Here is a 24,985-nt window from a genome sequence, read left to right on the forward strand (position 1 = left end):
GATAATTCATTTCGTCATTAAAATTCAAATAAACGTTTAATGTACATGATATAATAATAGTTTTACCGATGTCTCCGAATTCAATTTCAGTTTTGTTTCCTTTTCTTTTTCAGTTGGGGTTTCATTATGGGTTCCTGTTATTGGATCCATATTTTCGTTTGTTGTTGTTGTTTTTTCAGAAATAAATTTGCATCTTTGATAAGAAAAAAAGAGTGGGATTGTTCACCTAATGATATTGCTTTAATAATGACTGGATAACTAGCTGTCTTTGTGAGAAAACCGACAGGAGATCAATCAAACTTATATACTATGCTGTAATTAGTCCTATAAATGAACGGAACGCACACGAACGGAGATATATTCATGTTCGTTCATTTAATAAATAAACGAACACGAACATAAACGAGCAAAAGTTTTTTTGTTCATGTTCGTTCATTAAGGAATATAGCTTGTTCATGTTTGTTCATTTAAATGATAAACGAACATAAAAGAACACAAACGAACGAACATAATAAATGAACATAAACGAACACAATAACGAACAACACAAACACAAAAAATAAACTTATTCGAACACAACAAATGAATGTAAAAAAAAGTAAACAACAAGAATAACAACTTAAAACTCATTAATATAACCTGCAACTTTAGAGTTAATTTATTTGAATACGACAAAAATATACAGAAATCATAAAAAAGTTTTTTTGTTCATGTTCGTTCATTAAGGAATATAGCTTGTTCATGTTTGTTCATTTAAATGATAAACGAACATAAAAGAACACAAACGAACGAACATAATAAATGAACATAAACGAACACAATAAACGAACAACACAAACACAAAAAATAAACTTATTTGAACACAACAAATGAATGTAAAAAAAAGTAAACAACAAGAATAACAACTTAAAACTCATTAATATAACCTGCAACTTTAGAGTTAATTTATTTGAATACGACAAAAATATACAGAAATTATAAATAAGATATATGAACATAATAAAATCTTAAAGTTAATTTGTTCAACAAAACAATCTTCTTGAAATCCAAACAACTTCAATAATCTTCGTAACATAGTCAACTTGCCCTCCGTTCGAACATAAATGAATATAAATGAACGAACATAAACGAACGTTCACGAACGTAAATGAACAAACGAGCCCTTTGTTCGTGTTCGTTCATTTAATTAAACGAATGCAAAAACTTGTTCATGTTCGTTCATTTAATAAATAAACGAACTTTCCGCCGCACGGTTCATGAACGGCTCGTTGAACGTTTAATTCATTTACATGCCTAGCTGTAATAAAATAAATTCATAATTAATGTTCATAAATATATATATATTAAAACTATTCTCTTAAAAGACAATATTCGTATATTTCTACGATAGGATTAAAAGGGAAGGAACTGGGAACTCATGGGGTCTGATATTACATCCATTTTCGCTCGTGATTTTATTGTTGTATTATATATATTTTAAATTAATTATGCCAATATAAATATAATATAAATGGTTTTTTATTACAAATGTTAATGTAATCGGTTAAATATGCTCAAAATTAATTATAAATGTAATCTATTTACAAATATCTCTTATTAAACATCTCATGTCATTTTTATTCATGTAAACTATATACGTGGTCACTTAATTAAGAAAAAATTTAATTTAATTATCAATTTTTAATCAAATTATTTAACTATTCAAATGATTTTAATCAATGCATCCATATAAATACTCATTATCAATGCATCATATAAATACTCATTATTTATACATTCTATTAATGTAATAATTAATCCTCCTTAAAACTAAGACCAGATTGGATTAAGGTTACAATTACATATAATACATTTTTATAAAGAATAATCAATACAACACAAATGGAATTACAAATACAACGAATATATATATATATCTAAAACTTAAATTATAATAAATTTAAATAGAGAACCCATAGTATACACGTAAAACTACGAATCATAATACTCAAACCTAAAATCTTTGAGTCGAAGCGAGATATTCAAAAAAAAAAAAAAAAAGCACCAACTGCTATGGCTTAACGTCTATTGGACTCTAACGTACGACTTCCCAACTCACAGTTTGGTACAGAGACTCTCATTTTGCCGTCCTTGTTATGAATACGAAAGGAGTGAAGGCAACCAGTGCTGCCCTCAGTGCAACACTCGCTATAAGCGTCTCAAAGGCCAGTCATTTATTTATAAAATTTTAAGGAGAAAAACAGTAGAAAATATGTATATGTATGTGATATTGTTTTGTCTATGGTTGTTCCGCAGGTAGTCCGAGAATCCCAGGAGACGAGGAAGACGACTCAGGCCAAGATGATTTTGACGATGAATTTCAGATGAAGAACCGCAAGGATGAGTCGGACGGACAACATGTATATAAAACGAAGCCTTTAGTTTTGTCTTGAACCATAATTGTAACTGTAATCTGATGATCAGGTAGGTTAAAATATATGGCTGATTTTGCAGGAAAATGGGGACTATAATAATCAACAATGGCAGCACAATGGTCAAGCTTTCTCAGTTGCAGAAAGCAGTAAGTGTTGAGTACTCGACTCGAGCTTCGGCTTCGATTCGAATAACTTGAATATGAGTATTTAATTTATATTATTAAATTGTGGGTTATGAATGGTGAGCAGTTGCTGGGAAGGATTTAGAAGGCGAGAAAGACATGTACGGAAGCGCAGAATGGAAAGAAAGAGTTGAGAAATGGAAAGTGAAGCAAGAAAAACGAGGTTTGATTAGCAACGATATTGGCGGAAATGATCTTCCTGAAGAAGATGATTACCTGTAAGTTTTCACCTTTTATATATATATATATATCCATTTTAATATTTTATAATGTATATAATTTCTAACTTTTATAATATTAAGATAAATATTGCAAATATATTTAAAGGATTAAATCAAACTACACTCGTAACTATTTGATCCAAATAGTATAATTGATCTTTATATATTTACATATAATTGCTATAATAATCATATATATATATATATATATATATATATATATATATATTTACAGATAATTGATCTTTAAATATATTTCTATTAAATTCCTATTTTATCTAATAAAAAAAGAATTATGTCGAGTTGAGTGTAAAATTTTATCTTAAAAGTCAGATTGAATTCTAGGTTGAGCGAACTTCTCTAATTCTTAGGTCAAGTTGAGTGACAAGTGAAAGAACGTTATACTTGAGGTAGATATTCAAGTAGACTAAAAACTTCGGTTTGACTTGACCCATGACCATCTATAATTGTATAAAATCTATTAGTCTTATATGATAATATGATCATTAGAAGAATTCAAATAGATAGTTGAAATTAAAATAAATTATAATTTTTTTATAACCATTGAAAAAAATAATTATGATAATACATAAAATATTAATCTCAATATATTAATTAAATCATTTCGTCAACCTAATAACTAAAAATTTCTAATCACACAAATAATCTGTTTAGCAGACATACATGTATTTATAAAACATCAAGTTCAAATTATTTGTTTAGTAAATATATATGTATTTATAATTTAGTTTATTTATTTTAGATATATTTAATATTAAATCTGAATTAATAATTAATTTTCAGTTTAACAGAACAACTTAATTGATACAGTATTAATATTTGAAAGATTTAATTATAATTTTTTTATTTTTAGTGACTAATTTAAAATTGAGGCAATAGTTTGAGGGAGTTTTATATAATTAAGCCTTTTGATTTTTAAAAAACTGAAATGTGACAGTTGAGATTCTTTTGCAGCTTGGCTGAAGCTCGACAACCTTTATGGCGGAAAGTCCCAATTTCATCGAGCTTGATAAGCCCTTATCGGATCGTCATCGTCCTCCGCTTCATCGTCCTCGCATTTTTCCTCCGGTTTCGTATTCTAACGCCGGCATACGACGCTTTCCCTTTATGGCTGATCTCCGTTATCTGCGAAGTTTGGTTCGCCTTCTCTTGGATCCTCGATCAGTTCCCGAAATGGTTCCCCATTAGGCGCGAAACTTACCTCGACCGCCTCTCTTTGAGGTTCGAGCGTGAGGGCGAGCCGAATCAACTAGGCGCCGTCGATGTGTTCGTCAGTACCGTCGATCCTCTCAAGGAACCGCCCATCATAACGGCCAACACGGTTCTATCGATCTTGGCCGCTGATTATCCGGTCGAGAAAGTTAGTTGTTATGTGTCCGATGATGGCGCTTCTATGCTTACTTTCGATTCCTTGTCTGAAACGGCTGAGTTCGCGAGGAGATGGGTTCCATTTTGTAAGAAACACAATGTTGAGCCGAGAGCGCCGGAGTTTTATTTCAATGAGAAGATTGATTATTTGAAAGATAAGGTTCATCCTAGTTTTGTTAAAGAACGGAGAGCCATGAAAGTAAGTTGCTAAACTCACTGTGCTTGACTGTGATCGAGTCGAACTCAAATTCGAGCTTAAGTTTCAAGTCGACATTCTGTTTGAGTTCGATACTTGTTTGATTAGGCTCATTTATCTAGCGAAAATTAGTTGGATCAAGTTTTAATTTTAAAACTTGAGGTTAGTTCAAGATAAAGATGAAACTGTTAAATTTCCTTGATTAGACTCGTTTTCCTAGTAAGATTTGAGCTTGATTCTCATGCTCAACTTTAAATTTAATCATTCGTGTTTGAACTCAAACTCATTTTCCTAGTTAACAAGGGTTTAATGTATATATCTTATGTTATTGCAGAGGGAATATGAAGAATATAAAGTAAGGATCAATGCATTGGTAGCAAATGCTCAGAAGAAACCAGAAGAAGGATGGGTGATGCAAGATGGAACCCCATGGCCCGGAAATAACACACGTGATCATCCTGGAATGATTCAGGTAATTTAAAGATTACGATATGTTGATACGGATACGGTCACCGTATAATAAATGACAGATTGTTATACTATATTTTGGCTTAATTCTTTCCTAAATCGCAAGAGTCTTCAATATCAATAATGTATTTCTTTGTTTTCTCAGGTCTTCCTAGGAAGTGCTGGTGCACTCGATGTCGATGGCAAAGAGCTACCTCGGCTTGTTTATGTTTCTCGTGAGAAACGTCCTGGTTATCAGCACCACAAGAAAGCTGGTGCTGAGAATGCTCTGGTGATTATTGATCTTATTGTCTAATGTTCTTTGTTCTGCTGGTTCAGTTATTTATGACATTCTTCTTTATTTTTGTTCGGTTTTTGAAAAATCAAACTACTTCCTATGAATTTTATTTTTATTTCAAAATCAAACCAAACTATTGTTGTTTTATCGTATTCATTTCTGATCTTTGTTTGGGTGATGGATGCCATTACCAGGTTCGAGTTTCTGCGGTGCTTACTAATGCACCCTTCATATTGAATCTGGATTGTGATCATTACATCAACAACAGCAAGGCCTTAAGGGAAGCTATGTGCTTTTTAATGGATCCTCAGTTTGGAAAGAAACTTTGTTACGTTCAGTTTCCACAAAGATTCGATGGTATTGATCGCCACGATCGATATGCCAATCGAAACGTTGTCTTCTTTGATGTAAGGCTTACTTTCCACTCACAATTCTTTTATTTTGATTTTGAAAATTTCATGTCTAAAACTCCATTTTCGGTTTATAGATCAACATGTTGGGATTAGATGGACTTCAAGGCCCTGTATATGTAGGCACAGGGTGTGTTTTCAACAGGCAGGCATTGTACGGCTACGATCCGCCAGTCTCCGAGAAGAGACCGAAGATGACCTGCGACTGCTGGCCTTCATGGTGTTGCTGTTGTTGCGGAGGTTCAAGGAAGAAATCAAAGAAGAAAGGAGAGAAAAAGGGCTTACTCGGAGGTCTTTTATTCTCCAAAAAGAAGAAGAAAATGATGGGGAAACACTACGTGAAAAAAGGGTCTTCCCCGGTCTTTGATCTCGAAGAAATTGAAGAAGGGCTTGAAGGATACGAAGAATTGGAGAAATCGTCATTAATGTCACAGAAGAATTTTGAGAAACGATTTGGACAATCACCGGTTTTCATTGCTTCAACATTGATGGAAAATGGTGGCCTTCCTGAAGGAACTAATAGCCCATCACTTATTAAAGAAGCCATTCATGTAATTAGCTGTGGCTATGAAGAAAAAACTGAGTGGGGCAAAGAGGTGAGAATCGTTACACATTTTAACGATTTGGTATCGAAATTGTTGAATTGACATTATGTTTTCTTTTTTGTTTGGGAGTCAAGTTACGTATTAGCGACCTGTATTTTGCAGATCGGATGGATTTATGGATCGGTGACGGAAGATATTTTAACAGGTTTCAAGATGCACTGTAGAGGGTGGAAATCGGTTTATTGTGTACCGAAACGACCGGCATTTAAAGGGTCGGCTCCAATCAATCTCTCGGATCGGTTGCACCAAGTTTTGAGATGGGCGCTTGGTTCCGTAGAAATTTTCCTTAGTCGTCACTGCCCACTTTGGTACGGTTATGGAGGAAAACTGAAATGGCTCGAGAGGCTTGCTTATATCAACACCATTGTTTATCCTTTCACTTCAATCCCTTTACTTGCCTACTGTACCATTCCAGCCGTTTGTCTCCTCACTGGCAAATTCATCATCCCCACTGTAAGTATTTATGCGGTTTTTCACTCGTCCCCTTCGATCGATCGATCCGTTTTTTATATTAATGTAACCAAACATGTATTGTCTGAGTTTTATTTAATAATTTAATCTTTGACTCCGACCCTGAAAGCATTCACCCGATCCTGTCCCAAAAGTTTACATAACTTTTCTTTCTTCCTAAACTTATATTCTGCAAGGTGATGACAATTTGTGGTTTCTTGGCAGCTGTATTCTGAGTTTTATTTAATAATTTAATCTTTGACTCCGACCCTGAAAGCATTCACCCGATCCTGTCCCAAAAGTTTACATAACTTTTCTTTCTTCCTAAACTTATATTCTGCAAGGTGATGACAATTTGTGGTTTCTTGGCAGCTAAGCAACCTTACAAGTATATGGTTCTTGGCACTTTTCCTTTCCATCATAGCCACGGGAGTCCTCGAACTTCGATGGAGCGGAGTTAGCATCCAAGACTGGTGGCGAAACGAACAATTCTGGGTCATCGGAGGTGTCTCCGCCCATCTTTTCGCCGTGTTCCAAGGCCTCCTCAAAGTCCTCGCCGGGGTCGACACGAACTTCACTGTAACAGCCAAAGCAGCAGAGGATACAGAATTCGGCGAGCTTTATCTCTTCAAATGGACCACTCTCTTAATCCCTCCCACAACCCTGATAATAATGAACATGGTCGGTGTCGTCGCCGGAGTTTCAGATGCAATCAACAATGGCTACGGTTCATGGGGTCCGTTGTTCGGCAAATTGTTCTTCGCTTTCTGGGTCATTCTTCATCTTTACCCTTTCCTCAAAGGTTTGATGGGAAGACAAAACAGGACGCCCACCATTGTTGTGCTCTGGTCCGTACTGTTGGCATCCATTTTCTCACTGGTTTGGGTACGGATCGATCCTTTCTTGCCCAAACAAACCGGTCCGGTCCTTAAACAATGTGGCGTGGAGTGCTGAACCGTGTTAATAATTTTTCTTCTTACTATTATTATGTTCCTATTTTGCCCTGTATGCCACTATTGATTTGCTGTGATTCTGCATATCTTCTGAGATGTTTCCTAAAGGGATCTATGTTGTTTATATAAAGTCTCCAATGAATGATTTTGTTGGTAATACAAGAAAAAAATGTCATTATTGGTTTAGTCCGGTTCAAATGATTTTTAAATAATAATAAATATTTTATTTAGATTGATTATAAAATATATAGATTTAAACATTTTTATATAATAATATATGATAAAGGTAAATTATAGGTATAAATTAAGGACTCGTATTTAGTTGAAAGCTGAAAGGAGATTATTCAATTTTGATTCTAATTGGATCTAGTTAAGTGGATGAATTTAATTTTTACATTTAAATTGATATATTTTTTTCTTAAATTTATACTTAAATTTAACTTTGTGATTCAAATTGAAGATTATAAATTTTAACTAATTTGAACCAATAATCTAAATTCAGATGTTTAATTAGACCAAAAATAAATTTATGTACATGATTAAACAAAAATATCGAACAATTATATAATCATAGGTTTGGTTGGAGGACTTTCTTTATTCTAATTTGAATAAGGACTTCAAGATTTTCCCTCTTCAAAAGAATGATGGAGTTGTTATAGTTGCTCCATCCAAAAGGTTTTCATTGTTGTTGATTAAGTATGGAAGAAATTATGGACGATGAAGGAGTTTTAGTTGTTTGAGATTTAGATGAAATAATGAAAAATGATGACTGTGGAAAAATTGTGAAATTCTCGAGTATAATGAGTATTTTAGATAATAATTGTGTAAGTAAAAGGAGACCAATGACAATCGATATAGAAGTTATTTTAAAAAAAAATTATAAGAAGACTTAAACCTATCATATAAGTTTTTTTAATGGTGGAGGTGATTGTAATGAGAGTGAATTAAAAATTTAATGACTTTATTGTAAGTTTTAAAAGATTAGTGTTCAAAATGAAGACAACTTAAATGTTTAAAGACCATTTAACGTAGTTTACCATTTTTATTAAAACAATCGAGACTTCCAACTTCCCCAATGAAGTTGAATGGCCATCCATCGTAAACTTTCTAAGCATTTTAATGGCTGACAAATGAAAGAGAAAGAAAGGAATCAATCATGAACGGAGTTGATCGAAAGCGCCGTCGTATAGCGATGACTCTGACGGCGGTTCTAATCCTGGGAATTTTAGAACTCGGCGAAGGAGAGCTGAAAGGAGATTATTCAAAGATATCGGGGATAATAATCCCAGGATTCGCTTCAACTCAGCTGAGAGCTTGGTCCATTCTCGACTGCCCTTACTCTCCCCTCGATTTCAATCCTCTCGACCTGGTTTGGCTCGACACTACAAAAGTAAGGATCCCCTGCTTTTGGGCTCTTGTCGTCGTTTTACTGATTCTTTTGTCTTTTAGTAAATTTCTCTTTTTGCCTTTTGGATTATACAGTTTTTTCTGTTGTTCTGTGTGTGTATTTACCCCCCCCCCCAATGTTTCTGTTTTGCTCATATTCTGTCTGTTGTCTGTTTGTTAGACCCATTTGTGTGATATTTTTGAAATTGAAACAAAGAAAAAAGTTAGAAAAATTAAAAGTTTGGTTGATTTATAGAGAGAGCATAATCAAATAATGCTCTTTCACGTTCATTATATGTATATAAATGGTCAATCACGAGTTAGTTTGGTAATCTGACAATTTGATTTTTGGAAATATTTTTTTAGTAATGAATGATGAACTTGTTTTAAATTATAGGCTCTCATGAAGTTGCTTTTCAGCCCCGCTTGTTTAACTTTATTTGGTTTCTTTTCTCTTGTTTTCATTTTTAATTTATTTTGTATTGCTAGGGACTTTAAGATGTATTATAGGTTCTAAGAAGTTGAATTTGACGTTTTTCTTTAAAGCCTATGTATGCATGTTTTTCCCTTTGCTGATAGGGTTGATTTTTTTCTTCTTTTTGAAGATTATAGATGGAAATAGAATATTGATATATAAGTTCATGGATTATCAATGATTTTTGCTCCTTACTATGGTTATCAACATACTTAATATTGACACCCTTTTTATCAAAATAATGCAATCATTTCTCTTATCACTAGACTGAAAATGAAGAAAGAAAACAAAAAAAGTTGACTATCAGGAATGTGTGAAGAAATCAGGACCATCGTCAATATCATTATTCATAAGTTTTGATGCTTCCTCTAGGCCATTAGTACTCCATACCCACTTTGAACAAATTTCCTCTAATATTCTGTTGTTACCTAGTAACCCCCCTACCTAGGCATTTAGTATAGGTATGCAATGTTCCTTGGTATACAATTGAAACGGATACACTCAACTTTTTTCTGAGTTCTTTTTCACATATAGGTTGTATGGGTGGTTTGTTGTTTTATTATACTAAGATTGTCACACTTCCGTTCACCAAGAAAAAGAAAAGGAAAGATTGTGACGCTTCTTTTAACTGCAGCTCCTCTCAGCTGTAAATTGTTGGCTTAAGTGTATGATACTTGATCCTTACAACCAAACTGATCACCCAGAATGCAAGTCACGCCCTGATAGTGGTCTTTCTGCTATTACAGAACTTGATCCAGGTTACATTACAGGTATTGTTCTCCTTTTCTTTGTTTTGTTCTTATTTACATTTGATTCAAAAACATATATCAAGTGTCTGCATTCTGCAAGATGCTTCATGTTTAACCTTTTTTTTTATAACAGGCCCTCTTTCTTCAGTGTGGAAAGAATGGGTTAAGTGGTGCATTGAATTTGGTATTGAGGCTAATGCAATCATAGCTGTCCCATATGATTGGAGATTGTCTCCATCAATGCTTGAGGAGCGTGACCTTTATTTTCACAAGTTAAAGTATGTATATTTTCTGGTTCATTCTGTTTTTACTACCTCTGATGCATGTAGCCTAGTAAAATTTTGTTTTATTTATTTATTTTCAGTGACTAACCTTTTGGTGCATCATCAATAGATTCTTCCAAACTAAAAGTAAATATGTCTATTCCTCATGGAAGTTCTGTGTCCGACAAGATTTTGCTTGATATTTTCTTTTCATTTTTTTTTCAATGAATGTAACTCTTTGTTTTAAACTCCTCATGAAGCCTCTTTTTGACTAACTTTATAAATCACGCTACTTTTATGGTCTGTGGTCAGAAAGTTGATTTTGATGTGAATTTCTTTTATATTAATAGTGTATAATTTAGTTATAGTTACTTTTTGTTTAAATCCTAGTCTGACAGAAAATTTTTGACTCAAAATGCTTATATGCGAGGCACAAATATATGTTAGATCGTGCTCTTGAATTAATAATTTTTCTACGCACTCAAAAATAAGAATCCAATTCCACATTTCCCTTGACTTCGACCCCAGAGTCATACATTGGACTGAGATGCTACTTTGACTCTTTAACTACAGGATGAGTTGAAAGCGCTGGATTTTAGACTTACTTAAGTTGAATTTTCAGGATGTCCTGTTGATGGTAAACTAAACTAAGCTAATTGTAACTTATATTTTTTATTGGTGATTGTGCAAATATATTGCAATCTTGTGACAATTGTGTTGGCCCATGTAAATCAGTGCTGCTGCTTCTGATCGCAGGCTGACGTTTGAAACTGCTTATAAACTTCGTGGGGGGCCATCAATTGTGTTTGCCCATTCATTGGGTAATAATGTCTTCCGCTACTTTTTGGAGTGGTTAAAGCTAGAAATTGCACCAAAACAGTACATCCAATGGTTGGATGATCACATATATGCTTATTTTGCTGTGGGTATGATCCTTTGCATCAAATCCTTTACACAAGATTGTTTTCCTGGAATAGTCTTGTCTGACCTTTCTGGGTCTCATTATCTTCTTTTTTTAACCTAGGAGCTCCTCTTCTTGGTTCAACTGAGACAGTCAAAGCGCTACTTTCTGGAAACACATTTGGCCTTCCTGTTTCTGAGGTTATTTTTCTACTTTTTTCTCAAAAACCACTGCTTCCTGCATGAACTTTTTAAACAGTTTTTTTTACATGCTCAAGTGGAAAACAGCTTACCCTGTTATGGTTCCTTTTCAATTAGACAATTCATAAACGGGCATGCATACCTAATACTATTTTTTTTAATAGCATATAGAATACTAATGGAATATGGAAACATGTCACAACGATATATAAAACTTTAATACAATAGAACTAGAGCAATGAAGCAGGTCACAACTACTTTTTGGAAACTAGTCCCCTTTAAAAGCTATCCATAAGGAAATAGCATATGACGATTAAACTTATGGTAGGACCTTGTAAGAAATAAATCTGCAGTCACATTCAATGAAAGGTATAGGCAGATTTTGTGGAAACAAATGTCTACTTCTTAATAGATTTCCAATGAGATATATGCTTTCGAAACCTTAAAACTACCTGAATGATTTCCTATGATCCCATGAAACAGGTCTGGTAATGCAATATGGAAAACTTTATACAATAAAACTAGATCAAATTCAAGATGTTAAAAACATCTATGCCTAACAGCTAAGTTATTGATGTTCAATACTGCATATGTAAGAACAGCAAATTGGACATGGAATTCCTTGATTTCTTTTCAAGTCAGTATGTCCTCAATTTTATATGATTCATCTTGAATGATGTAAGAACAGCAAATTGGACATGGAATTCCTTGATTTCTTTTCAAGTCAGTATGTCCTCAATTTTATATGATTCATCTTGAATGAACCAAATTAAATTGCAGCACTTGGATGAAATATATATAAATCTACTGCTGTTACTTACTTTCATTGGCTTGAAAATGTGAGGATTAATAGTGTTTGTTATATTATCATGCATATTTTAACATCTGTTTTCTTTATATTTTGGCAAGGTATCAGGGAACAGCTCGATTGATGTTCAATTCATTCGGTTCGTCACTATGGATGATGCCATTTTCAAAGTACTGTAGGGCAGATGCCATGTATATGAAGCATTTTTCTGGAGGAACCAGGCAGGGTCATCAGACGTATCAATGTGAGGAAAAGGAATTTCAGTCAAACTACTCTGGTTTTTCAACTAATATAATCAACATTGAAATTCCTTCAACCCGCGGTATGGTTTTGGAATCAGTTTTTCTTTTATTTATTTAAATTGTGACATGTAGGTAACTACTATGATGCTCACAGCAGTGTCTTCTATTAACAGGGATTGATGCCTATCCATCAGTTTCAGAGTTTGCCCAGACCAACCTTTCTAGCATGGAATGTGGACTCCCAACACAGTTGTCATTTTTCAGCCCGCGAAATAGCAGATGGTACCTTTTTCAAAGCTATAGAGGATTATGATTCAGATAGCAAGAGGACCTTGCACCAACTGAAGAAGTGGGTATTCACAGAAAGTTTATGCCATTTGAGAAAATTATGATTACCTTTTCTAGGTCATTATTGGCTGATAGACATGATTGATTCTAAAAATGATGTTTATCAACTTTTTTGTCAGTGGTGGACATTCATAACGTCCTTTCAGCATAAATTACTTAAATGGCATCTAATGTATCATGCACGCAGTCCTATCGTTATTGAGAGTATTGAGCTGCATTTTTGCTTTAAAAAAGTACGTGGAGCTGCAGAAAAGGTTTTTAGGCATGGGTCTATTACATAATTGGGTTTTTATACTATATGTGAATAGTCATTTACCAAGTTTTATTTTCCGATTCATGTATACTTGGGACTTTCTGTCGTAGACGCTTCCCAAATATTTTTTACAATCTATCATAGTTTTAAATATATAATAGTTTTCAAGCGATGATACTTTCAAACAATTTAACAATCTATCATATCTTCTTGATGTTTGCCAATTTTGACATGATAAACGAAGTGCTTTCACTGTCAGGAGTCATGAATTACATGTACTAATTAATATTATATGGAGATGCAGAAAAAGTAGTTCTTCATGGAACTGTCACAGAAGCACGCTTGCCAGTTATCATAACTTAATAATGTTAAATGGACTGACATTCATCCATTCCTATCTGCTTGCCAAATGTTTTCTTCCAGAATCTGTGGTTGATTTCCTTGTTTTCTGCTACTTGAGAAGCTGAAATTTCCATTTTTAATTGATACTTTCATCTATTTGTTTTAATAATAGTTGTCCTGGAAGTTTAATTAATACAAACAAATAATGTAATTTCTACTTTATTTTGACTATTTGTTTCAATGCTGTATCATTCAGGTCATATCATGATGATCCTGTCCTGAATCCTCTTACACCTTGGGATAGACCACCTATTAAGAATGTTTTCTGTATCTATGGAGTAGATTCAAGGACCGAGGTATGATTAAATTTTGAATATAAATTCTAATTATCTTGTTCATTGTTTAGCCCATTGTTATGGCATTAGGAACTTCTTAAATGCTGTTTGATTGATAACCTCGACAAAAATGGAAAAACTCTATAGTTGTTATATATCATGGTTTCTTTTTTATTACATATTGTGGTTAGTTTTAATGATAATGTCATATTGAATGATAATGCAAGCAGGTTGGTTATTATTTTGCACCAAGTGGAAAACCTTACCCTGATAACTGGATAATTACTGATATCATATATGAAGTTGAAGGATCATTGCTCTCGCGGTAAGCACTGTACACTGTGGACCATCTAATCTGTTCAACAGCATATATGCATAAATAATATCTCTTGCCCTTTATTTAGTATTAAACAGCTCTAACAGTAATTACTTTTTATTGTAAATGAAATAAAGTAGTAATAATTATTGACGAATGTTTTGACCCCTTTAGATTTAACTTTTAACTAGCATAGGACTTATTGTTGTAGGTCGGGGAATCAGGTTGAAGGAAATCCAGGAGCTACAAGCGGAGATGAGACAGTAAGCTCTTTGCTACTAGATTACAGATGCTGATCTGCAGTTTATAGTTAAGGTCTATCACTCGCATAATGTACCCGTAATTGTGGCAGGTTCCATATCATTCCTTAACTTGGTGCAAGAACTGGCTTGGGCCCAGAGTGAACATAACAAGAGCTCCGCAGGTATACCTGGTCAATTTAGTAAATCTTGTGGATGAAAGCACATTCATATTTTTATGATGATTTGAAAAGCTTTCAATCTTCTGGATATTCAACGCTTCATATGTATCCGATTGGAAGTTTTCTGTGGTTAGTTTGATGAGCTATCTGAGCTGAGCTATAGAACATTGTTTATTGAATGTTTCTCTCAAACCATTTATATAATAAAAAAGGTATTTATTTGTGTACTGAATAGGTGAAACATGTGATGCATTATCCATCTGATATAATGAGTGTGTTTGCTAGGTTTTAATATTCTATATCCTAAATATGACATAATTATTGAGAGTTTGAAATAGTAAACTTTCTCTTGCATATTGCAGTCAGAGCATGATGGATCAGATGTACAAGTAGAGTTGAATGTTGAGCATCATAATGAAGATATAGTCCCCAATATGACAAGGTCACCTAGAGTCAAATACATAACTTATTATGAAGACTCGGAAAGCATTCCAGGAAAGAGGACAGCAGTTTGGGAGCTTGATAAAGGTGGGTGACATTACCTTTATAATGCTTTTCTCTATAAATGGCTTTCATAGAAGTATGATTTCAGATTATGTTGAACTGAATTTCCTTGCTACTATTCATTTTAAGAATATTAAATAGCCCAGCATTATGGTTCTTGTGGTTATGGCCCGACATCCGATTGGGGATCTTATCGAAAGTGGTTCTCTCTGGTTTTGGAAAAAAAAATTCTTTTTATTTCCAGCATAATCTATAAGTATCGGAGTTATGATAACCAGGGAACACCTATTGTGCATTCCTGCTAAACAACAATCAAAATAAATATTTAAAAGCTCGTCTTCCATTCACGGTTTAGCTACTTAGCTTGTTTACTTTGTATTCCCCATTTCTCTATGCCGAGGAGCGTTATTTTGACCCTTTTTTAGTTAGTTGCACTCTTCCTATTTTTCTACCATTTCTTTTACAAGAAAATTGAGTTAACAATGTTAATATTCTTTGACTTCCACTTTGCCACTACGAGTGGGTTAAACTGATATCATCTTCCTGTAGCAAATCACAGGAACATAGTTAGATCACCGGCTCTAATGCGAGAGTTATGGCTCCAAATTTGGCATGATATCCATGTTGATGCACCATCCAATTTTGTTACAAAAGGTAAAACATTGTGTATTGTTTTACTTCTTTTCTCGAAGGTTAAATTGAGTTTTACTCATAATAATGCTGATAGCTAAGCGAGGGCCCTTACGGGATGACGACTGCTACTGGGATTATGGAAAAGCTCGGTGTGCATGGCCTGAATACTGTGAATACAGGTTCCATATTTTATTTTATATCCGGCTTTTCCTCTTACCAATTAATGTTATAAGATTTTCATTACCTGTTGTATGGTGATGTAGATATGTCTTCGGGGATGTCCATTTGGGACAGAGCTGTAGGTTAAGGAATTCTTCGGCCGATACGCTTCGGCATTATATATAGAATAGAAGGTAAGCTAACCACTTGTTTATTGTCCATCCTGCAATATGAACTGATTCGTTGCTTCAGTTCTACAAAGTTTACTACTAATGCTCTCCTATATTGCTATAGTTCCCACTTTGACAGTACTAATTATTTTCTGACCTGCTTTGAATCGGTCACCTTTACTGATATACTTTGCCTTTGGCCCAAATTTACATGCTTCCTGTTGAGGAATTCGGGTCCACAGTTTGATAAATTCGATAATATTACTGTAATAGATGTTTTAGAGTTGCCATACTAAAGTTATCACATTATTATTACATGGTGGTTTTTCCGAGTCGTCTTTCTTCTTAAAGCATTTGTGTCTAACAGATATTCTGACATTAAGTACATGAATAGGATCCTCCCGGACCCTCCAAATACATGGAAAAACTTAACAAAAGTCAAATTTTCTGACACATACACCCGAATCCGAGTAACATAGATATGGATATGGATATGTTGTGTGAAAAATCTTTATCTAGATATCATCGCTTCTTATATTTCTCAAAAAAAAAACTAGAATGTTAAAGTACATAGAAATTTGAGAAGGGATGGCCTTCATCATGCATCACTTGCTCTGTTGAACCTCATCTTTTAATTTCTCTACTTCAGACGTCACCAGGGATTACAAGCAAATCAAAGGAGCTCTGTCTCGAGTAAGGTTGTTTTTCCGGTTGGCAACCCGACATTCTTTCGTATGCCATGCAGAGTTATTCCTTGGCTCCCTCGTCTCATTACAGGGTAACATTGATACCACGTAGTTACGTTTGCGATCGATATGACATAGTTAGCCCAATTCTTTGCTGGTAGCATCTTATATTATAGCCAAGGCTGAAATTGGAGCAAACCATTATTTAGTTAGTATTGCTCTAGATTTAGATTCCAACGGAAGACTTAAGAATTCTTATAAAGCAGAGGATGGTGTCATCCTTGAACTGTGATTCATATTTATAAGAATTGAACATCGGTAGACTTGTATTGAGAATTTGAAAATCTTGTAAAAGATGCTTGATTCATATTTATACATTGACAGCAACCTCATTTCTATGGGATAAAATTGGTCTAAATCTTGTCTATTAGATTAACACTTTTGTGATGATATACACAAAAGTTCTTTATTGGTATTACCAATAAGTAATGTTTTCCAGATTTTGGTATTGTGAATTGAGCAAGATTAACTTGGGACGGTTTTCATAATCAATCTTTGTAGTACTTAATTTAGATTAATTGATAATATATTAAATAGGGTAAACTACTCCAATGGTCACTAATGTTTTGGCAAGTTTTCGTTTTCACCATTGATGTTTCAAAAGTTACAAATCGGTCACTAACATTATCGTTTGTTACAAATTGGTCACTCGTCTTTAACAGGCGTGACGGAAAACACACGTGGCCTGTTAACAGCAGTTAACAGGTTAACAGGCTTACCTGGATGGTATAATTACACATGTTATTTATATATTCTTTCAATTTGATCTTAATTGTAATAAATTAAAATATATTTATTTTTAATTCTTATAAATAATGATATATTTTCAAAAAATGAAATCAAAAGTTAAAAATTAGTTATAAAAAAATAAACGTTTTTCTAATGTTGGGGTAAACTAATAAAAACAAAAAAATAACGTTTTTTAATAAAATTAAAAAAATTTCCCAAACTTTTTTTTTAATTTTTAAATAAATACTAATATTTAAATCTTGTTTGTGAAGAAATTTTTTTCACTCGGTACATAAAATTTCTTAAAATTAATTTTATTAAGTCTTTCATTTTATGAACAATCTTATAATTTAATTTGTCATTAATTTTTTTAATTAAATTTTATCACAAACATAAATTGTAAATTTAATTATTATTATTATTATTGATATGATGAAAAATTAATAAGCACATAGCTCGTGAAATTATTTAGGGAATGGACCGAAATGCATCCGAAGTAACTCGTGATGATATCATCAGTAAATATTCCGAGAGCTTTGTAGATTAGGTAACTAATGGATATTTTCTTCTTCCGATAATCGTCAAGTTGAACTAGTTCATTATAGATTCGTGATAGAGTTCATTTCAACCACAAGGAAAAAAATAAATTGAATCCATCCGAATGATAGATTCGAGATAATAAAAATAAATCGGCCGAAGGTCTGGCTTCTGCCCGAGGACAAACAAATTTTCAACTCGTGTTATATCCGATGATACGACCGCATTTGCTTTAATCACGATGAATTCATTAGGTGGTGTAAATTGGTGTCTATAGCTAATTCATTTTGGAGCTCCGATTGCCTCTATCTGCAAAAAGCCATAAGGATTTCGATTTCTAATGCTTGTAAATATTTCATAAATAGATTTATGTTGTCTTATTGAGAGCCCTTAACATAATTGGTATTCTTGTATTTCCTCGTGCTTCCGATATAGCATCTTTTGGGAATACATAATGTGCATTCACAAATTTATCATTCATGTTATGGAATTTTGTCTGGTATATTATTATTAGCTTGAATATTGGAATAATTTCTCATCACGTTATTTTTTATCATAATATATTATATTATTGTTTTTATATCACAACTAAATAGGATCAATTAAATAAATTTTCGATTTAGACAGGAAACAACCCTAAATCTAAAAAATGAAAATCTCGTCAAATTTCAAAATTCAAAGCAGCCAAACTAAAGAGAATTGAGGACTAATTACCAGACATCAACAGAAAATAAAGAACGAGAAAGAGAATTTACAGTGATTTTTTTTAACTTCATATGGTTTTTTTAGATTTAGGGATACAAAATTATTATTAAAAGATTTATGTTGTGGTAAAATTTAATTTAAAAGATTTAATGACAAATTAAATTATAAGACTGTTCATAAAATGAAAGACTTAATAAAATTAATTTTAAAAAATTTTATGCACCGATTAAACTTTTTTTCTTCATAAACAAGATTTTAATATTAGTATTTATTTAAAAAAGTTTGGGGAAGAAAAAATATTAATTTTATTAAAAAAAACTTTTGTTTTGTTTTTATAACTAATTTTAAATTTTTGATTTTTTTTTAAAAATATATCATTATTTATAAGAATTAAAAATAAATATATTTTAATTTATTAAAACTAGTATCAAATTGAAATAATATATAAATAACATGGATAATTTGTGTAATTATACTATCCAGGTAAGCCTGTTAACTGCTGTTAACAGACCAGGTGTGTTTTCCGTCACGCCTGTTAACGGCGAGTGATCAATTTGTAACAAACAATAACGTTAGTGACCAATTTGTAACTTTTGAAACATCAGTGGTAAAAACAAAAATTTACCCAAACATTAGTAACCATTAGAATAGTTTACCATATTAAATACTAATATTTGCATCAAAATTATTATTAACAAATTAAATGAGTAAAATTGGATTAGAAAGATTGTTTTCGTAATAGATAATGTATTTCACCCGATTTGATTGAACCGATAGCCACAACTATGAACATATGGCAAGGCGAGTAACATGCTACGGCCCAGTTGTCGCCGCCATCAGAATCCACAAACACAAAAACAAACAAATAATGTCCCTCCGTCGGTTCTTTGCGTCCTCGGCCCGAGCACACACAGTTTCACGTGCTCGTCACCTCAACTGTTCAGCTTCCTTTGGCTTTTACATACTCTATTAATTAATACTGATATTAAACACACGCGTATACATGTAAATAGAACTAATTTTATAACAAGATATGAAAATTTTAAGAGTTAATTATATACTAAACATTCTCGATTTACTTTAATTACTATCATGTTTTACGTTATCTGAAATTTAAAATTTAAAATTTAAAACAGATCGACATTTGATTGTTTTGGATATTTGTTCATTCATTCTGGTACATGATTTTATAAGTATCGAGTGACACTTGAAGCCACCTGCCCTGCCCCATTTACTTGTGTAAGCCATTAACGCCAATTAGCCATGCATGCATTCTGTATAATGTCGAAACAACCCTCACCTTCACATCTATAAATACCCCCATCCCCTCCACTCTCATCTTCACAAGAACACCATAGAATTAGATCAATAAGTGTGCATTCTCTGCTCTTCAATGGCTGCCTAGCTATGGCTGACCATTCCTAGCGGCAGTCACAATTCCAGAATGAGTGTCAAATCAATAGGCTCAACTCTATTGAACCTATCACCCGAATCCGATCCGAAGCTGGCACCATTGAGTGGTGGAACCCTAAACCCTAAACCCTAACAAACCAATAGCTCAGGTGTGTCGGCATCTCTATAGTCAGGCACAACGTCAAGCCTAATGGCCTTGTTTTGCCTTCCTTTACCAATGCCCCTCAACTTGTTTACATTGTCCAAGGTATATTATATTCAAACTACAAACTTAAACACCGTCGCTAAAACTAAGATAATCCATCACTAATGTTTTGAAATTTGTTTTCAGGAAGGGGTATTCAGGGCACTGTAATGCCTTGTTTGGTAAATGTTTTTTTGAAAATGATTTTCAAAGTTTGGTAAATGTTTCTTTGAAAAATAGTTTTTCAAAGTATGATAGATGTTTGTTGAAAAATGATAATGGGATAATCACAATTAATCCCTAGACTTTAGGGTATTTACAAGATTAAGTCCTTAAGCTTCAACTATAAATACCCTAGCTCATTTAGCTTCAAAATCATCCCAAAAATCATTTCTTTCTCCCAATACTAGAGAGCTTTCTTGTGAGTAGTGAGTGTATTGTAAACACCTGTAAATTTTTTCTCTTAGTAAAAGATCTGCAGCAGTCCGGAGACGTAGGCACAATTGGCTGAACTCCGTTATCAATTTCAGGTATTATTTTCTCCGCTTTTATTTCGCATTCTCACTAATCTGGTTATAGGGAAATTACTTGTACTCAGGTTTATTTCCCAACAACTGGTAATCAGAGCTTTTGGTTGTGAATTTTGTCAATTTTGTGTGAGGTTACTATTTATTACTATTCACATGAATAGTGAATTTCGTAAATAGTAAACATTTTATCGGCGATACGAGTTTGTTGATGGAGGTGTTATAATACACGATGGTTCGCACAAATTGTCAGAAACGATCCAAAGAAGCCAGATTCGAGTGGGAGCGATGACTGCAGACGAAGGGAATGTGAAAATTGAAAAGTTCGATGGTGCGGACTTTGGCTTTTGGAAGATGCAGATTGAAGATTTTCTGTACCAGAAAAATCTATATCAACCTCTCTCAAGAAAGCAACCTGAGGGCATGAAGAATGAAGACTGTGCTCTTCTCGACAAACAAGCCCTCGGAGTTATCCGACTGACATTGTCCCGCAATGTTGCTTTCAACATAGCAAAGGAAAAGACCACGGCGGGTCTTATAGCGGCTCTCTCCAGTATGTATGAGAAGCCATCAGCCTCAAACAAAGTTCACTTGATGAGGCGATTATTCAATTTGCGGATGGCAGAAGGGGCATCAGTGGCTCAACACCTGAATGAACTCAACACAATCACAACCCAGTTGAGTTCCGTGGAAATTGAATTCGATGATGAAGTTCGAGCTTTAATTCTCTTATCATCTCTACCAGATAGTTGGAATGCTACTGTTACAGCAGTCAGCAGCTCGTCGGGAAACAACAAATTAAAATTTGACAATGTTCAGGATCTGGTACTGAGCGAAGAAATTCGACGGAAAGAATCGGGTGAATCATCAACCTCCTCAGCCTTGCACACGGAGTCCAGAGGGAACAATTCAGAAAGAAATTCAAATCGTGGCAGATCCAAATCCAGAAGGGGAAAATCAAGAACGGGAAAGAAGGATTTTACCTGTTATAACTGCGGCAAGAAGGGTCACTTTAAAAGAGATTGTCGAGCACCAAAGAAAAATACCGGCGCACAGGAATCTGCCAACGTGACAGAGGAGACAGGTGATGCCATGATTCTAAGCGTCAACAGTCCAATTGAATCATGGATCTTGGATTCAAGGGCATCTTTCCACTCCACCCCATGCCGAGAAATCATGGAGAACTATGTCAGTGGTGATTTTGGGAAGGTTCATCTAACTGAGAAACCATGAAGATCGTCGGAAAAAGAGACATCCGACTAAAGTTGTCAAACCAGACCACCTGGACGCTGAAAGGAGTGAGACATATTCCTAGCCTCAAAAGAAATCTGATTTCTGTAGGACAGCTTGATGGAGAAGGTTATAGTACAACCTTTTCAGACTGTGAATGGAAGATTACCAAAGGAGCACTCGTCATTGCTCGTGGTAAGAAGACTAGTACTCTCTATGTAACCTCAAACTTAGAGAATATCATTGCTGCAGCAGATGCTGATGGAAAATCAAACCTATGGCACCAAAAGCTTGGTCATATGAGGGAGAAAAGGGATGAAGACACTTTTGTCGAAAGGGAAACTGTCAGATCTAAAGAATGTAGATGTCGGACTATACGAGGATTGCATCTTTGGCAAACAAAAGAAAGTCAGCTTTGCAAAGATTGGTAAGACACCCAAGGCTGAAAAGTTAGAGTTGGTTCATACTGATGTATGGGGACCATCTCCAGTTTCATCTCTTGCAGGCTCATTATATTATGTCACATTCATCGATGATTATACAAGGAAGGTGTGGGTTTATTTTCCGAAGAAGAAATAAGAAGTCTTTGATACCTTCAGAAAATAGAAGGCCATGGTGGAAAATGAGACTGGTCTGAAAGTCAAGCGGTTGAGGTCTGACAATGGAGGAGAGTACAGAAATCGTAGATTCAGAGATTTCTGCGCAAACAATGGGATCAAGATGGAGACAACAGTTCCCATGACATCGCAGCAGAATGGCATAGCAGAGCGCATGAACAGAACTCTGAATAAACGTGTCAGAAGCATGATGATACATGCCAGATTACCCAAATTTCTATGGGCTGAAGCTATCAACACTGCAGCTTACCTAATCAACCATGGGCCCTCAGTTCCCTTGGATGGCAGAATACCAGAGGAAGTTTGGAGCAAGAAAGAAATAAACTTTTCACACTTAAGAGTGTTTGGTTGTATTTCTTATGTACACATAGATTCTGCTGAAAGAAGTAAACTTGATGCCAAGCCCAACAAATGCACCTCTGTTGGTTATGGTGGTGATGAGTTCAGTTACCGGTTTTGGGACTGAAAATCGGAAGATCATCATAAGCAGAGATGTCATTTTCAATGAGAATGTGATGTACAAAGGCAGGCCAACCATGGAATCAAGAAGCTCCAACACCGAAGCTGAAACAAAGGAATTTGTTGAGTTTGAGGAGATTTTTGAAAATGATGTTAAGATCACTCTGGAAGCAGTTCAAGAAGAACCAGTCACACCAGAACTGAGACGCTCCTCCAGAATTCCTAAACCAACCCAAATGTATTCTTATTCTTTGCACTACTTGTTGCTGACTGACAATGGTGAACCAGAGTGCTATGATGAAGCAATACAAGTGGAGGATTCAGTCAAGTGGGAGTCTTCCATGAAAGATGAGATGGACTCGCTTATGTCAAATTAGACATGGGAATTAGCTGAATTACCACCAGGCAAGAAAACACTCCATAACAAGTGGATTTACATTATCAAAGAAGAACACGATGGGAGCAAACGCTACCAAGCAAGATTGGTTGTCAAAGGCTTTCAGCAAAAAGAAGATATTGACTACAATGAAATTTTCTCTCCAGTCGTGAAGCTATCTACAATTAGACTGGTGTTGAAAATTGTAGCTGCAGAGAATTTACATCTTGAGCAGTTAGATGTGAAGACAACTTTCCTTCATGGTGATTTGAAGGAAGAAATCTATAAGAAGCAGCCAGAAGGCTTCATAGAGGCAGGCAAGAAAAACCTGGTATGCAGGTTGGAGAAGAGCTTGTATGGTTTAAAACAAGCTCCTAGACAGTGGTACAAGAAGTTCAATAGCTTCATGGGTAGCAATGGTTTTACCAAATGCCAAGCAGATCATTGTTGCTACATCAAGAGGTTCGACAATAGCTTCATTATTTTATTGTTGTACGTTGATGACATGTTCATTGCAGGCTCAAACATGCAAGAGATTATACACTTGAAGCAAAAATTGTCGAAGCAGTTTGCTATGAAGAATCTGGGCACTGCAAAGCAGATTCTTGGGATGAGGATCAAGAGAGACACAAAGTCGGGGACTTTAATATTATCACAGGTTGAGTACATCAACAAAGTACTCTCCAGGTTCAACATGCAAGATGCTAAACCAGTAAGTACACCTTTAGGTGTTCCTTTTAGACTCTCCAAAGAAAAATCACCAAAGACGGAGGAAGAACGTGCACACATGGTGAAGGTGTCGTATGCCTAAGCAATTGGAAGTCTGATGTATGCCATGGTTTGTACCAGACCTGATATTGCTCAAGCAGTGAGAGTTGTTAGCAGGTACATGAATAATCCGGGCAAGGTACACTGGGAAACAGTCAAATGGATCCTTAGATATCTGCGGGGTACCACAAACAAAGCACTTTGTTTCAAAGGTGGAGATACGATACTGACATGCTATATAGATGCTGACTTAGCCGGAAATGTTGACATCAGAAGGAGCACTACAGGGTATGTCTATACTCTAGGAAGAACCGTAGTGAGTTGGGTTTCTCAACTACAGAAGATAGTTGCTCTCTCCACAACTGAAACAGAATATGTCGATGTTACGGAAACCAGCAAGGAGATGGTTTGGCTCCAAAGTTTCTTGGAAGAGTTAGGCAAGAAACAAAAAAAACAATGTCTTGTATTGCGACAGTCAAAGTGTTATTCATATAGTAAAGTGTTGAAAACATTTTGATATTTCGATATAACAAATTAAGTTAAATGAATTTTAAGATTTTCCAAAATGATTTTCTAAGTATATTCGATATAATTATTCGAATATCAAAACATTACTCAAAACAT

General features: G+C 34.4%; 2 protein-coding genes across 2 annotated transcripts; both read left to right on the forward strand.

Moving 5' to 3' along the window:
* Positions 1-1,417: 1,417 nt before the first annotated feature.
* On the forward strand, positions 1,418-7,722 carry LOC120189053 (cellulose synthase A catalytic subunit 4 [UDP-forming]-like). The gene is made up of 12 exons (XM_039192389.1): positions 1,418-1,422; positions 2,101-2,204; positions 2,296-2,399; positions 2,494-2,560; positions 2,664-2,814; positions 3,793-4,405; positions 4,737-4,874; positions 5,016-5,141; positions 5,342-5,554; positions 5,635-6,153; positions 6,265-6,615; positions 6,985-7,722. The coding sequence occupies exons 1-12, from the start codon at positions 1,418-1,420 to the stop codon at positions 7,564-7,566; spliced, it is 2,973 nt and encodes a 990-aa protein (XP_039048320.1). The 3' UTR covers positions 7,567-7,722.
* A 955-nt stretch (positions 7,723-8,677) lies between these two features.
* LOC120189162 (phospholipid--sterol O-acyltransferase-like) lies at positions 8,678-17,075 on the forward strand. Its single transcript, XM_039192498.1, is given in 17 exon segments — positions 8,678-8,955; positions 10,061-10,196; positions 10,309-10,453; positions 11,195-11,364; positions 11,463-11,539; positions 12,456-12,669; positions 12,763-12,845; positions 12,847-12,938; positions 13,789-13,888; positions 14,098-14,192; positions 14,395-14,446; positions 14,536-14,607; positions 14,967-15,132; positions 15,658-15,762; positions 15,836-15,920; positions 16,005-16,094; positions 16,720-17,075. Coding segments are annotated over 16 exon segments (1,908 nt in total). The 5' UTR covers positions 8,678-8,721; the 3' UTR covers positions 16,087-16,094; positions 16,720-17,075.
* The last annotated feature ends 7,910 nt before the right edge of the window (positions 17,076-24,985 follow it).

Source organism: Hibiscus syriacus, unplaced genomic scaffold, assembly GCF_006381635.1.
Source record: "Hibiscus syriacus cultivar Baekdansim isolate YM2019G1 unplaced genomic scaffold, ASM638163v2 tig00116951_pilon, whole genome shotgun sequence".
NCBI lineage: Eukaryota > Viridiplantae > Streptophyta > Magnoliopsida > Malvales > Malvaceae > Hibiscus > Hibiscus syriacus.